Raw genomic sequence first — 12,466 nt, forward strand, 5'->3', positions numbered from 1 at the left:
AATAATAGTAATAATAATAATAATAATAAGATCTTAGGAGGTGCCGATAAAAGGAGTTGAATATATATATTTTTAGCCATATGAAAAAAATGTAAAAGGGATTAATAATACAATTAAGGAAGTTATGATACCTCATAGTGAACAATATTATTTTTGAACATCTAATGTATCTATCTGAATGTTAATAATATATTTTTTTTTGGGAATGGGAAAGGCCACGATAGAAGGTGTGTGAAAACAACAATCAAGTCATGTCAACTCTGAAAAAAACTAGTATATTCTAAAGGTGGTTTGTTTAAAATCTTGATATCCAGACTATCTCTAAAGGCATGTCGAGCAAGCTAATCTGCACAATTATTGACTTCTCTTATTATAAGGTCTCTAATCTTCTTAATTGTTTTTGAGAGAGGGTGATTGTTAATAAAAATTTGATAGTGTCATGCAATTTGTGTAGATAGTGTTACTTAATGTGAAAGTTAGCATGACACTTATTGAAAAGAAATGTAGAAAATCTATTAAGGTTGCATAAACATTGTGCCAAAAAAAAAAACCCTGGAAGTGCTAATTAAGAGCAGTTAAGTAGATGGGTTCTAGTTCTATGAAAAGTGGTCAAACCAAGATCAATAAAGACTTTTAAGGAAGTCTTGGAATGAGATCTCTCTTTAAATGATATGTTTGAACAATTAATTGTTGATGAAACCTAATGGTGTCATTAATCCTGTTGTGGTCTACAATGCTTATGAGAAAAGAGAGAGAGGGAGGGATAGAGCTTGGGTTGTGGACATCAATGGAAGAGACAAAGGTGTACTTCTCTAATCATATTTAAAGGGTAGAGAGAGAAGAAAAAAATTAATTCTATTTATAAAACATTTGTCAAATTCTCAATGCTCATATTTATTTTTTTTATTCTTATTAAATATTTTGAATAAAAATACAAACAATGAAATTTAAGAATATGTATTATAAGTAAATGTAAAAACTTGTTAATTTTAAGATGAAGTTAATAAAGTTTAATATTTTTTTTTAGTTTTGATAAAATATGCTTGAAGTGACTTATAAATAAAATTAGAAAAAATATATTGGGTGAGATGACAGTTGAAGGGTTAAATTTAGGAAGCCAAGGAAAATAATCCGATTATTTAGGGGGAGGGAGAAACCAAATTCTGACTTTTTTTTGCTAGAAGTTGATTCCCTATGAAATTAAATTCAATCAAACCAAACATGCTTCTATGAGGAATTTTTTTTTTTCAATTCCATTTTCTCATTTAAAATTCTAACATACGAAACATAACCTAAGATGGAAATGTTATTGTTGTTGCAACAGTAGAATTGTTAACAAAAAATAACTAATAAATTATTATTGAATATTTATATTATATATTAATCCATTTTTTTCATTACATGTTTTTGGAAAGATATTCATAAGAAATGATGCTGTGATTAATTTCAAAATTGAATAATTGTAAAATATTTTTCATTGTATCTTTATACTTAATTTATAGATACAAAATTTGTTTAAGTGTGTCGTTTATACATTTTTTTTAAAAAATTATATTACATACATTGATTTAAAAATATTAAAAAAATTATATAGAAGCATTTAATTTTTTTTTAAATCCACCCTCGCCTCATAAAACAAAATATGCCCTCTTCTAGTCCGGCGGCCAACCTCACCTCACTGCATCTTGTGTTGTCAATTTGCTGTTAAAACTTTCAACTTGATATTTTGAATATTATGATAATCCTCGGTGTTACCAGCTACAACTTACTACACAACTAGTTGTTACTGTTTTCCTTTTTTTACATGATTTTTTTTTCCATCTGCATGTAATTTTTTTGGAATTATTTTATAATTTATTAATATTTTTATTAAAAAATTGGGAAAAATGTCTTGTTCTGTATTTTTTTTTTTAAGGCAAAAGAAAAAAATTGACTTTTATTCAATGCCAAGTTGGCTGGGTGTGGACTGGAGGGACCCTAATCCAGAACCGAAGCCCGTTTCACAGCTCAGCATATACGTGCTCGTCAAGCATATATTTATTTTTATTTATATCATATTATAGCAAATTTAAATCTGAAAAATATTTAAAAAAAAAAAAAATCAGCAGAAATGCTTGCTTGTCACGGTAGTCGAATGTTCAAATACCGCTTGCCCTAGCCTCTTTCACCGCTTGTACCTGCAACGCCTCTTTCCTTCCCCTGTTTCACAGCTCCGGTGACCTATACCTTGCCGCCGCCGTTGGCTGTTCTTCCTCGCTCATTCCTCGACGTTGCTCTCGGTATTGTTTTCTTTTTTAACTTTTATGCATATTGATTCTTCTCTTCGCTCGTTCAGATGGAAATTGACCGTTAAAATTTCTGCTGGCCTGATTGAAAGTTCAAACTGAAATCCCAAGATTTGGTTCTGGTTTAATCCCAATTAAACGTTTTCGGCGTCACGCCCACGGTCTTGGAAGGTCATCTTGTAACCACGAAGTTTGTTGGGCTGCTGTCTAGGAAACCTGAAATTACAGAAACGAGAACGTTTCATGTAATGTTCATTTAAAGAAATAGATATTTTTATCATCAACCATGGCAGTAGTTGTCGGAGGTGATCTTACATGCATGAAGATTGGAAATGGTGGTAGAAGGGTTGGGCAAAGTGTTTAAATCGTAACACCTATGAAATTCTTTAAATAATTGTATTTCCACGGGAGCTATCATTTTATACCCCCCACCGGTCGGCTAATGCGATCCAACCCTGAGAGCATTTCATCCAGACAATGTTAACTCCGCATTATAATTCATATATTTGCACAATCGCATAACCCATATTCACTTATTTACCAGGCGAACAAAATTTCAAAACCTTGATACTAACCATAAGGCCAAATAACCGTAATACATAGAGCAAGTATGCTTGGCTTGTAGTTGCTGTGCTTTGCGATGCATATTGTTATCCATACCAATGACTGTTTGTGTTTCGTGTTCTGTTGAACAGAATTTCAGCTCATTGTCTTCAAGTGTTTTACTTGGGTCACAAGGTTTCTATCCTCTCAATCATGGCTACTAGTAAGTGAGATGTATAAGCTTTTTTCCGTTGTTAATTTACATTGTGCATGATTATAATGGGTTCTTTTGTTTGTGTGTGTGTGTGTTTGTGTCCGCATGTAGGAGTGTATGCATTTGCTTTTCTTCCAAGTAACATAATGAACGCTGCTATGTATTTTCTGCAGGACTTATGTTTGAGAACTCTTGTGAAGTTGGAGTGTTCTCTAAACTTACCAATGCCTATTGTTTGGTTGCCATTGGAGGTTCTGAAAGCTTCTACAGGTTTTCATGACTCTCTATCTCTCATATTGGTCATCTATGAGATTGGATTTCAATACTGATTTAAACTTATTATTAGCTACTTGCAGTTTGTTAAGTTTATGTGCAATTGCAAATCCAGTAAAAATCAGACCTAGATTCTCTATAGTTTAGAATTTGTGCCATAAAAATTGCATGAAGTTTGCCAAAACCAATTCCCAACTTCCCTTGCTGAATTTCGTTTCCAGACACTTAAAGTCTTCCTCATAGTAATTTTTGTATAATTTTAAACTGAGGGCTGATAGGTAGGTTTTATGAAATTGGGTATTTGGTCAATGCAATATACTCACAAGTCAATTTGTATGCAGTGTATTTGAGTCTGATCTAGCAGATGTTATCCCTGTGGTGAAGACTTCCATTGCTGGCACTCGTATTGTTGGCCGCCTTTGTGCTGGTAAAGTTTCTATTTTTTGTTTTCTATTTTCTTGGTTTCTTAATCTGTAATAATTTTTTCTTTAGACTCCCCCGGGCAATTAACGGATGGCCTTACTGTATTTCTCTCACTAATGTTTTTTCCCTTAAATATCAGCTGCTATGATGAATTACCTTCTTATTTGAGCTGATTAGCTTAGTTTCTTTTGTTGGTTGCAGGAAACAAGAATGGCTTGCTCTTGCCACACAATACCACTGACCAAGGTGATTCCACTGATATTTATCTTTGGATTATTGGATCTCTGCAATGCTTGTCCTAAATGTTATAATTTTTAATCTATCTATCTTTAATATCTCTCTAGATCCACCCCCTGGGACAAAAGAAAAAGCAGCCCCTTGAGAAATGTCTTTCTAACATTATCATGGAAATATAATGTCTTGAGTATCTTGCAGCAGCATGTGTGATGTGAAACCTGTAGAAAATGTTTATATTTATTTTAGTTGACCCCAGTTCACTTGATTCATCTTGGGTAATGATTGATGAATTTACTAGTCTCGTTGAACATGTTTACCTTCTATGGATTAAGTAATTGTAAGTTACTGGCTGACTCATGCAATAGTTGCTTATTATAGAGTCGATTCTAGAGAATGTTACCCATATAATTTTGTCAAGAGGGCTTTTTGATGCGGTATATATTTTGTTCATCTTTTTCTCCCGTTTCCTCTATACTATATTTATACTTCTTGGAGAATAACACTTGCTGAGCATTGTTACAAATGTCCCTAAAAAGATATAAGAACCCAATTTGAAAACCTTGATATCAGTTGGCATTTTACTGATGTAGCAGGTTACATAGACGAGATGGTGAAAAGTGCATTTATGATAAGAACAGCCCTATTCCTTTATAAATGTAATTGTAAATAAATTATAAAGCAGACAGGGGAAGTTTGATTCATCCAATTATCATATTCTAGTTTGATATTTTATCAAGCATTAGAATGACTCTGAAAGCTGTTGTTTATCTGCAACCATCCTTGATCTTCATTTCTCTTGGTCAATCATATTACAAAAAACTTGATCACTGATGGGTTGATGAGCTTATTTATGCCTGTCAATTATGATACTTTGTGGGGTGGCTATGTAGGCATCTGTGGATAATAACTTACTAGTACTTTTGGTTGTATGACAAAATCTAATGTTTCTAAATTGCCTTCAAAGTCCACACTTACTATGCTGACATTTGTTGGTATTGTTATGGCTACTGCAAAAGAACTTCAACATTTGAGAAACAGTCTACCGGATCAAGTTGTTGTTCAGCGTGTAGAAGAAAGATTATCTGCTCTTGGAAATTGTATAGCATGTAATGACCATGTGGCACTCGCGCACACTGATCTGGACAGGGTATTTCCTTTTATTTATTTTAGACTTTGTCTCCATTACTTTCGTATTGTTTTCTATTGGAAATTGTTCTGGAGGGAAGCTTATATTGTCAGCTTAATGTTTCTTTTCTCTTCTCTCTTTCTCTGGCAAAATTTTTCTTACACAATTATTCAAACTTTACAGTTTAAAAATAAAAAAGAACCCTCAAAAGTGATAGTGGCTGTTGAATTGTTTATTCTGTCTTGTGGTAACTTAATTTGTGATTTAAGAATGTTTTAATCTTTTATTAACAGGGGATCATTATGCTTGTGGAATTGGAAATATCATATCTTCTAATAGCCATTTTCACTTATTAAAAAACGCAACACCATAAAGAGTTAAGTCTAGTGGAAGGTATTAGTCCCTTATAATGTGATAAATTAATGTTAGAATCCTCGTTGGGAGTAGTGTTTTTATTTAGTGCTCGACTGTGTCTCGAATAGAATTATTTCTAAAAGGAAGATGCCTATATGCAATCAATAAAAAATGCACAGCACCATAATTTGCTTCTATCTTGATTTTTTATATGGCTAGCATCAATTTGTGAACCTCTGGTTCAGGAAACTGAGGAGCTGATTACAGACGTGCTGGGAGTAGAAGTTTTCAGGCAGACCATTGCCGGAAATATTCTTGTTGGAAGTTACTGTGCCTTCTCCAACAGAGGTGGTTTGGTAAGTAAAAGAAATTGCAGATTCTTTGTAAACTGTTTAAACATCTAATTCTGTTTGGACCCCAAATTTGGTGCAGGTTCACCCTCACACTTCGATTGAAGACTTGGATGAGCTCTCTACACTTCTTCAGGTTCCATTGGTTGCCGGGACTGTGAATCGTGGTAGTGAGGTCATAGCTGCTGGCATGACTGTTAATGACTGGACTGCTTTCTGTGGATCAGACACTACAGCCACAGAGCTCTCTGTGGTTGAGAGTGTTTTCAAGCTTAGGGAAGCTCAACCCAGTGCTATTGTGGACGAGATGAGGAGATCGCTTATTGATACCTACGTTTAAGTAAGTTGGAGTTTTAAGTTTTCAATGGCTATAACTAACTGATATTAAATGTATTCTTGCCGGAAGCTTGGACTTGCGACATTGCGACCGTATCTTCGTCGCCCAAAAAGTGAGAAATCTATTTCTTGGGGCAGCTCCACGTTTTATTGTATATATTTGACTTTTTATAAGAAAAAGATATTATTTGTGTTCTAATTGTTCTGGTAACAAAAATTATGTTTTTTTTCCCCTTTTCTTTAAGATTATAAACTTTGGCACTTTTTTGATTATGATTTAATGTATCCATCGAGAATTTTACTGTTTTATTAAAATTTTATAGTACCAATTTATGGCAGGCATCTTGATTGTGGTTGGGATCAAACTCCCCCCCCCCCCCCCTTGATGCTATTGGTTAAACATGGTTCTATATAATTGATAGTTTCTGTTTAGTCAAATCTTTGGAGAGAGAGAGAAAAAAAAAAAAAGGAAGCAAACTGGTGAGTTGGCCATAGGGGAAATACAAAAAGAAAAAGAAAAGAGAGAACCTGCTGTAGGAATCTAGTTTGATATGATTCATTATTTTAAATGTGATTTTTGTTTGTCAAGATTATACAAGTTGATTATTGATTCAACCAGGATCCCAAAATGATCCTCAGCATAATCCATAACATCCAGGTTGTGGGTGTCTTGCGAGTCAAAACCAATAAATCAGCTATAATATTTTTTTAATAAAAAAAATTGAGGGTTTGTTTGATTCATTTGTCCATTTTTTTATGTAGAGTAATTTTTTCAGAACAAATTTAAAAAATGGAAAAAAAATGTTTGAATTACTATTTTGAAAAAATATCTGAAGTTGTACAAAAGGATAAAATAATTATTTATTATATTAATATAATTGTCATTAAAAAAAATATGATGTTTTTTACTTTTTTCTTTAATTTCATATTATATAAATAATAGTAATAATAATATGAAAAACACATTTTGAGCAGGTCTTTTGTGATAGAGAAATAGGCTTTTTTTTTTTATTTTCAAAACAAAAAGTAACTTGAAAATAAAAAATCCAACAGGCTTTTTTTAACCTCGATCCATCAGGTTCTAACACTTTATAACTCTTTTTTTTTTTTTTTTTTTTGCGGATTAACACTTTCTAATTTTGAATAGGTTACAGTATATAAAACTCCCCAGGATTTTCTTGTAATTGCACATAACTTTCTTTATCTTTAAATATTTAAAATTAATTTTTAATTTTTTTAATTTTTTTCCCAAAATCTTCTACGTTAACAGCACTAGATCAAGGATTCGATCTTGTCTCATACCTTCAGTAATTGAAGAAAAAAGAAAAAAATATCATGACCCTTTTTTAAAACAATCATCAACCATTATATATTATTTTCTTTATTTAAAAAATGTATGATATTTTTTGAGGAGTTGAATGTTAAAAATATAAAGTATTTTTAGTCTTTTGAGATGTAGTTGTTGCTTTTTTTTTTTCAAAATACCTCAATTGATGAGTTATTTTATATTTATTATAGAGTATTTAATAGGGATAAATATGAAAAGATATGATTAGTTTGAAAGTAGGTAACTATTTTATTAGGGTGAAATTCGGTTAAAAATACCTCATATTTTTTATTGGAAGGAGTGAGTGATAATATGTATAATCTTATTTTTCATATCATTATCAAGTAGTAGTACCTGAATATTATACATACATAATATTATGTCCTCATAGAGATTTAAATAGTGTAACCCATGTTAACACCCACAATGATATATATAAAATTTTGTTATCTTTGATTATATTTTAAATTTCTTTAAATATATTATGTTTATATCATATTCACAACACTAACATATAACACAAAATATGAATGGGCGTATCATAATTTAAACTAGTAATAATATTTTTTTAAAGGATAAAGGAACAATATACCTCCTAAATTATTGGTTGGATAACATCGTAGACGCTAAACTACATTGCTCTTTTACCCCTTTTTTTTTAAATTACATTTTAGTATTAGTAATATTAAAGTAATTTATCCAATCCAAAAATATTACGTACTTTGGCATGAAGATTTAATAAATTAATAATATTTTTCAAAAAGGATGGGATATTTTAAATTATAATTTAAATTGAAATTGAATTTTTTTTATAAAAATTTAAATAAAAGTTTAAATTGATAGTAAATAGAACTGTTTTAGTTTTTTAAGGCTAAGCGGAGAAAAGATCTCATAATTAGTTGCAATAGATGATTTTGCATTATTTTTTTGGTCCAATAAGATTTTTGTAGGAAGAAGAAAGAACAGAGATCTATATGTAATTTATAACAAACGTTTTATTCAAGCATGTGGTTTGTCGAAGATTTATTTTATATTCTTTGAATGTCAAATCGATGTAATCAAGCAAAATTGAACTCAATTAAAACCTATTCTGTCCCCCTATTTAAAAACATTCAAATTCAAACTATTTTATATAATAGTAAAATAAATATAATTTAACCTACCTGAGATATAATAATTTGATTTAGATGAAAAAAAATCACCAATATCCTTTCAAATCAAATATAAGATATTTAGATCTGAAAATAAAACTTTTAAAAAAATAGAACCCCCAGTAGTTGTGATCAACTTCAGTGAAGATCGAAGGAATAAATAATCAATTTTGGTCAAAGATATAAGTCTTGTATACATGATCATATAATGTTTAAATTAACATTGACCAAAGCTTACAATCGTAAGAAAGAAAAAAAAAAAAACTAATTGACTATCTACAACTCAAAAAGAATAATCTAAACTCTTGAATGTTTATGAGCTCTGCAAATAGGGTTTTGTTTCTCAATGAGTTCACGACCAATCTGCTTATAATCCACCGTACATGAATGTTCTTCTGGATATCTATGTTTTCCACAGAATAAATCTCCACATCGGCACGTGAATCCTGTGACTCCGACCTTTTTGTTGCAACTCTTGCATCTCTTTTTCTCTGGGATTTCATCAGATTCAGTGAGAGAAGCCTTAAAATTCATCTGGATCGAGGACCCATTAGAGGAAGAAGGAGAAGAAGACGATACAGTGATATCTCTCATTGATTCACAGATCTGTTCATTGAGCTTCAGAATATGATCCTTGTAACACTTAGAGCACATGTTTTGATTTTGTTGGGAACCAAAGAAGCCACAGCCATTAGAACAGAGTGGAGGATCCATGATGATTCCAAGAAGATAATTTCTTGAGATCAGATAACTAAAAGCGTTAGAGATTTTGAGAGGCGTTGGGTATAAGCTGAGTGTTGGAGGTTGAATTTTGAGGCTTGTGTGTTTATTTATAGGGCTGGCTTGTGGAAAATCAGATATGTAATAATGATAAATATAATAATATATCTTAACGAAAAAGATTAGATAATATGCCATGAAGGTTTTTGTAAATTAGTAATATTTCTTTTTCTAAAAAAAGGATTGGATAAAATTTAAGTTTAAAATTGAGCCATGTCACTGTCGTCAGGTTCAACAAATTAGTTACCATATCAATCTTATCATCCGAAAGTTCTTATTTTGGAATAATTCATTTATATATTATTGATTGATAATTGATGTGTGTGTATGTGTAGAACATAATTGTGATATCAAATCCCTAGTTTGAAATTTTATTGCCATTAAAATTGATTAAAGTATACTTTTAATTATATAACTTTATATGAAATTTAAATTTGGTCCCTTAATTGTGTAAAATATTTTTTTAATTATTTGATTTTAATGCTGTTAGTTTTAAATAATTATTTTTTATCTTTTTCATTTTTAAAAAAATTAAAATTAAAACGTTAATATTTAAAAATATTTTTTTAATATTTAAAAATTTAATATAAAATTTTTTCATGATAAAACTGACTAGAATTAAAAGATTGAAAAGATGATTCATAAAATTAAAAGAATTTATCCGACTCAAATTTATAAAATTTTGGTATAACATTTCTTTTTCCCTTAAAAGTCGCCTTTTCTCCTATCTTTTCCCGTGTCATATTTTTCATTGATTGCTTTGTTTGTTTATTTCTTTTTTAAATAATTTAGCAAAAACACTACAAATTCTTTTGATGAATTAATCTACAAAATATCATATCTCTTTCAAATTAGAATTAATAAATTTTATATTTTAAACAGATGATAATGCCTCTTTCATAATATTTTAACTATCATTTGAATTATCACGAAGTCTTGATTATCATCTTAGCTTGTGACAGATTACGAGTTCGATCTCGTCTAATACTCTTGCTAGTTAAAAAAATTGTCATGACCTTTTTTTTAAAACAATTATCATACTATTATATACTCCCTCCGTTCAAAAAATATAAAATATTTTTAATCAAATCTCACCCCTCAATAAAGTATTTATCTACTTTCAAACTAATCCTATCTTTTTATAGTTATTCCCATTAAATACTTTATAATAAATATAAAGTCACTATCAATAGGGTTCTTTTTTAAAAAAAGACAACGATTACACCTTGAAAGATTAAAAATGCCTTATATTTTTAAATATCTAACTCCTCAAACAATATCTTATATTTTTTAACGAAGAAAGTATGAAAAATGATGATTATATAAAATCTGTGCATACCATTATGAGGTGGTACCTGAATAATAGACACATAATATAAATATTATGGCCTCCATAGAACACGCTTAAACTTAAGAAGCAAAATTTTTAAAGTGAAGATTATAAATAAATTTCAGTTAAGAAACTTATTTTTAAGTAACTTCCATGAATTTGCAAAAATACTTTCAAGTTCTACGGACTTAGTGATAATTAATTTGTCGTATAAAATGACACAAATACCTTCAAACTCACACTCTTTTGATTGGAGTTGACAGACGTTGATCATCTGCCAATAGGCGTTGACTGTTGGTCGACATTTGTTGACCGGTCACTGGCTGAGGTTGACCAATCAAAATTATCCATGAAAAAAAAATATTTTTATTAAAATTTTAATACTTTAATGTGTGTATATATATATATATATAAGTCAAGTAAATTTTTAATTTTACGAGTGAAACTTCTTACATTTAAATTTTAATATCTTCGCTCTTGCAATATTAATATTTTAATATTTAAAAATTAAATTTCATGAATTTGCAAGTTAAAATTTTTTAATTTAAAAACAAGTCTTTAAAATATTAAAACTTTAATATTATATAAATTCAATTATTAGATTTATAAGTCAACCTCATAGATTTACATATGAATTTACATAAATTTTGTATTGGTTCTTCAGATTTTACAAACTGATTTATGAAATTTGCCAATCATTTTATTAAATTTACAAACAAACTAAGCATTGTTTTACTTTAGTAAGCAGTAAATTTGGATTTGGTTTTGGTGCTAAGCACCCTCGTAAGTACCATGGTGCTCATCAAGATGGTTTACATTTAAAAAATTATTTTTTATTTTTATTAAAATAAAAATTTTAATAAATCTATATTATCATTAATTTAGACAATACATATTTAATTTGAATAATCTAATTTAATATTAAAATTTTTATAATTTTTATAAATTAATTATTTAGATGTACCTGGATAGTCTAGATTTAAAATTTTTAACTACTATTTTTTATCTTTATTTTTAATATTATATTCACCAAAATAAAATTTATAATAATTTAAAAATTAATATTACATCTAGATTGTTCATAGTACATTTGAGTAATCAATTTATAAAAATTATTAAAAATTTTAATATTTAATTGGATCATTTAGATTAAATATGTATTGTCTATATCGGTGATAAGGTGGGTTTATTAAAAAAATTATTTATAAAATAATTTATAAGTTGTATTTTAATACAAAATAAATAATAAAATCTTTAAATATGGACCATCCAAATTATCTAAGCATGGTGCTTAGCATTGAAACTAGATCTATTAAAGTGTCTTATAGATATAAAAGGCTGACTTATAGTGAATCAATTTATAAAATTTGAAGAAACATTGCAGAAATTATGTACTTAATTCACCTTTAAATGTACTATTTTGGTCTGATTCTGTTATAGGTCTTATTCTATTGTTGTGATATATTGTTATTTTTAAACAAATGCGTAATTAAAAAAAAATTGATAGGGGACGAGGGAAGGGAAAAAAAGAGAAGAAAAGAGTATAAAAAAAAAAAAAAGAATATAGAGTGAAGAGAGAAACTCAAAGAGAGACAGTTCGATAGCAATTCTTATTTAATAATAGGCATTTACAAGCAAATGATTAGTGGTGAAAGCACCATAACATTGATCAAAACTCACAGCTTAAAATAATTGGCTTTTGCTTGACTGGAACTCAAAGAGAATCATCTAAAATTT

The 12,466-nt window shown here is 29.2% G+C and overlaps 2 protein-coding genes across 2 annotated transcripts; one reads left to right on the plus strand and one right to left on the minus strand.

Moving 5' to 3' along the window:
• Window positions 1-2,130: 2,130 nt before the first annotated feature.
• On the plus strand, window positions 2,131-6,414 carry LOC129306095 (eukaryotic translation initiation factor 6-2-like). The gene is made up of 8 exons (XM_054946492.1): window positions 2,131-2,279; window positions 2,981-3,051; window positions 3,216-3,312; window positions 3,657-3,742; window positions 3,940-3,984; window positions 4,992-5,122; window positions 5,701-5,811; window positions 5,888-6,414. The coding sequence occupies exons 2-8, from the start codon at window positions 3,042-3,044 to the stop codon at window positions 6,143-6,145; spliced, it is 738 nt and encodes a 245-aa protein (XP_054802467.1). The 5' UTR covers window positions 2,131-2,279; window positions 2,981-3,041; the 3' UTR covers window positions 6,146-6,414.
• A 2,436-nt stretch (window positions 6,415-8,850) lies between these two features.
• On the minus strand, window positions 8,851-9,333 carry LOC129303887 (zinc finger A20 and AN1 domain-containing stress-associated protein 6-like). The gene has a single exon (XM_054943459.1). The coding sequence runs from the start codon at window positions 9,331-9,333 to the stop codon at window positions 8,917-8,919; it is 417 nt and encodes a 138-aa protein (XP_054799434.1). The 3' UTR covers window positions 8,851-8,916.
• Window positions 9,334-12,466: the final 3,133 nt, after the last annotated feature.

The sequence above is a fragment of the Prosopis cineraria genome, unplaced genomic scaffold, assembly GCF_029017545.1.
Source record: "Prosopis cineraria cultivar Desert tree isolate PC_DT_omini unplaced genomic scaffold, ASM2901754v1 PC1, whole genome shotgun sequence".
Taxonomy (NCBI): domain Eukaryota; kingdom Viridiplantae; phylum Streptophyta; class Magnoliopsida; order Fabales; family Fabaceae; genus Prosopis; species Prosopis cineraria.

Excerpts from the sequence above, each read along its gene's own strand:
- LOC129306095 (XM_054946492.1), top strand. Across the intron at positions 3,985-4,991 it reads ACACAATACCACTGACCAAG|AACTTCAACATTTGAGAAAC; the intron begins GTGATTCCACTG and ends CTACTGCAAAAG. Across the intron at positions 5,812-5,887 it reads TCTCCAACAGAGGTGGTTTG|GTTCACCCTCACACTTCGAT; the intron begins GTAAGTAAAAGA and ends AATTTGGTGCAG.
- LOC129303887 (XM_054943459.1), bottom strand. The coding sequence starts at position 9,333 with ATGGATCCTCCACTCTGTTCTAATGGCTGTGGCTTCTTTGGTTCCCAA.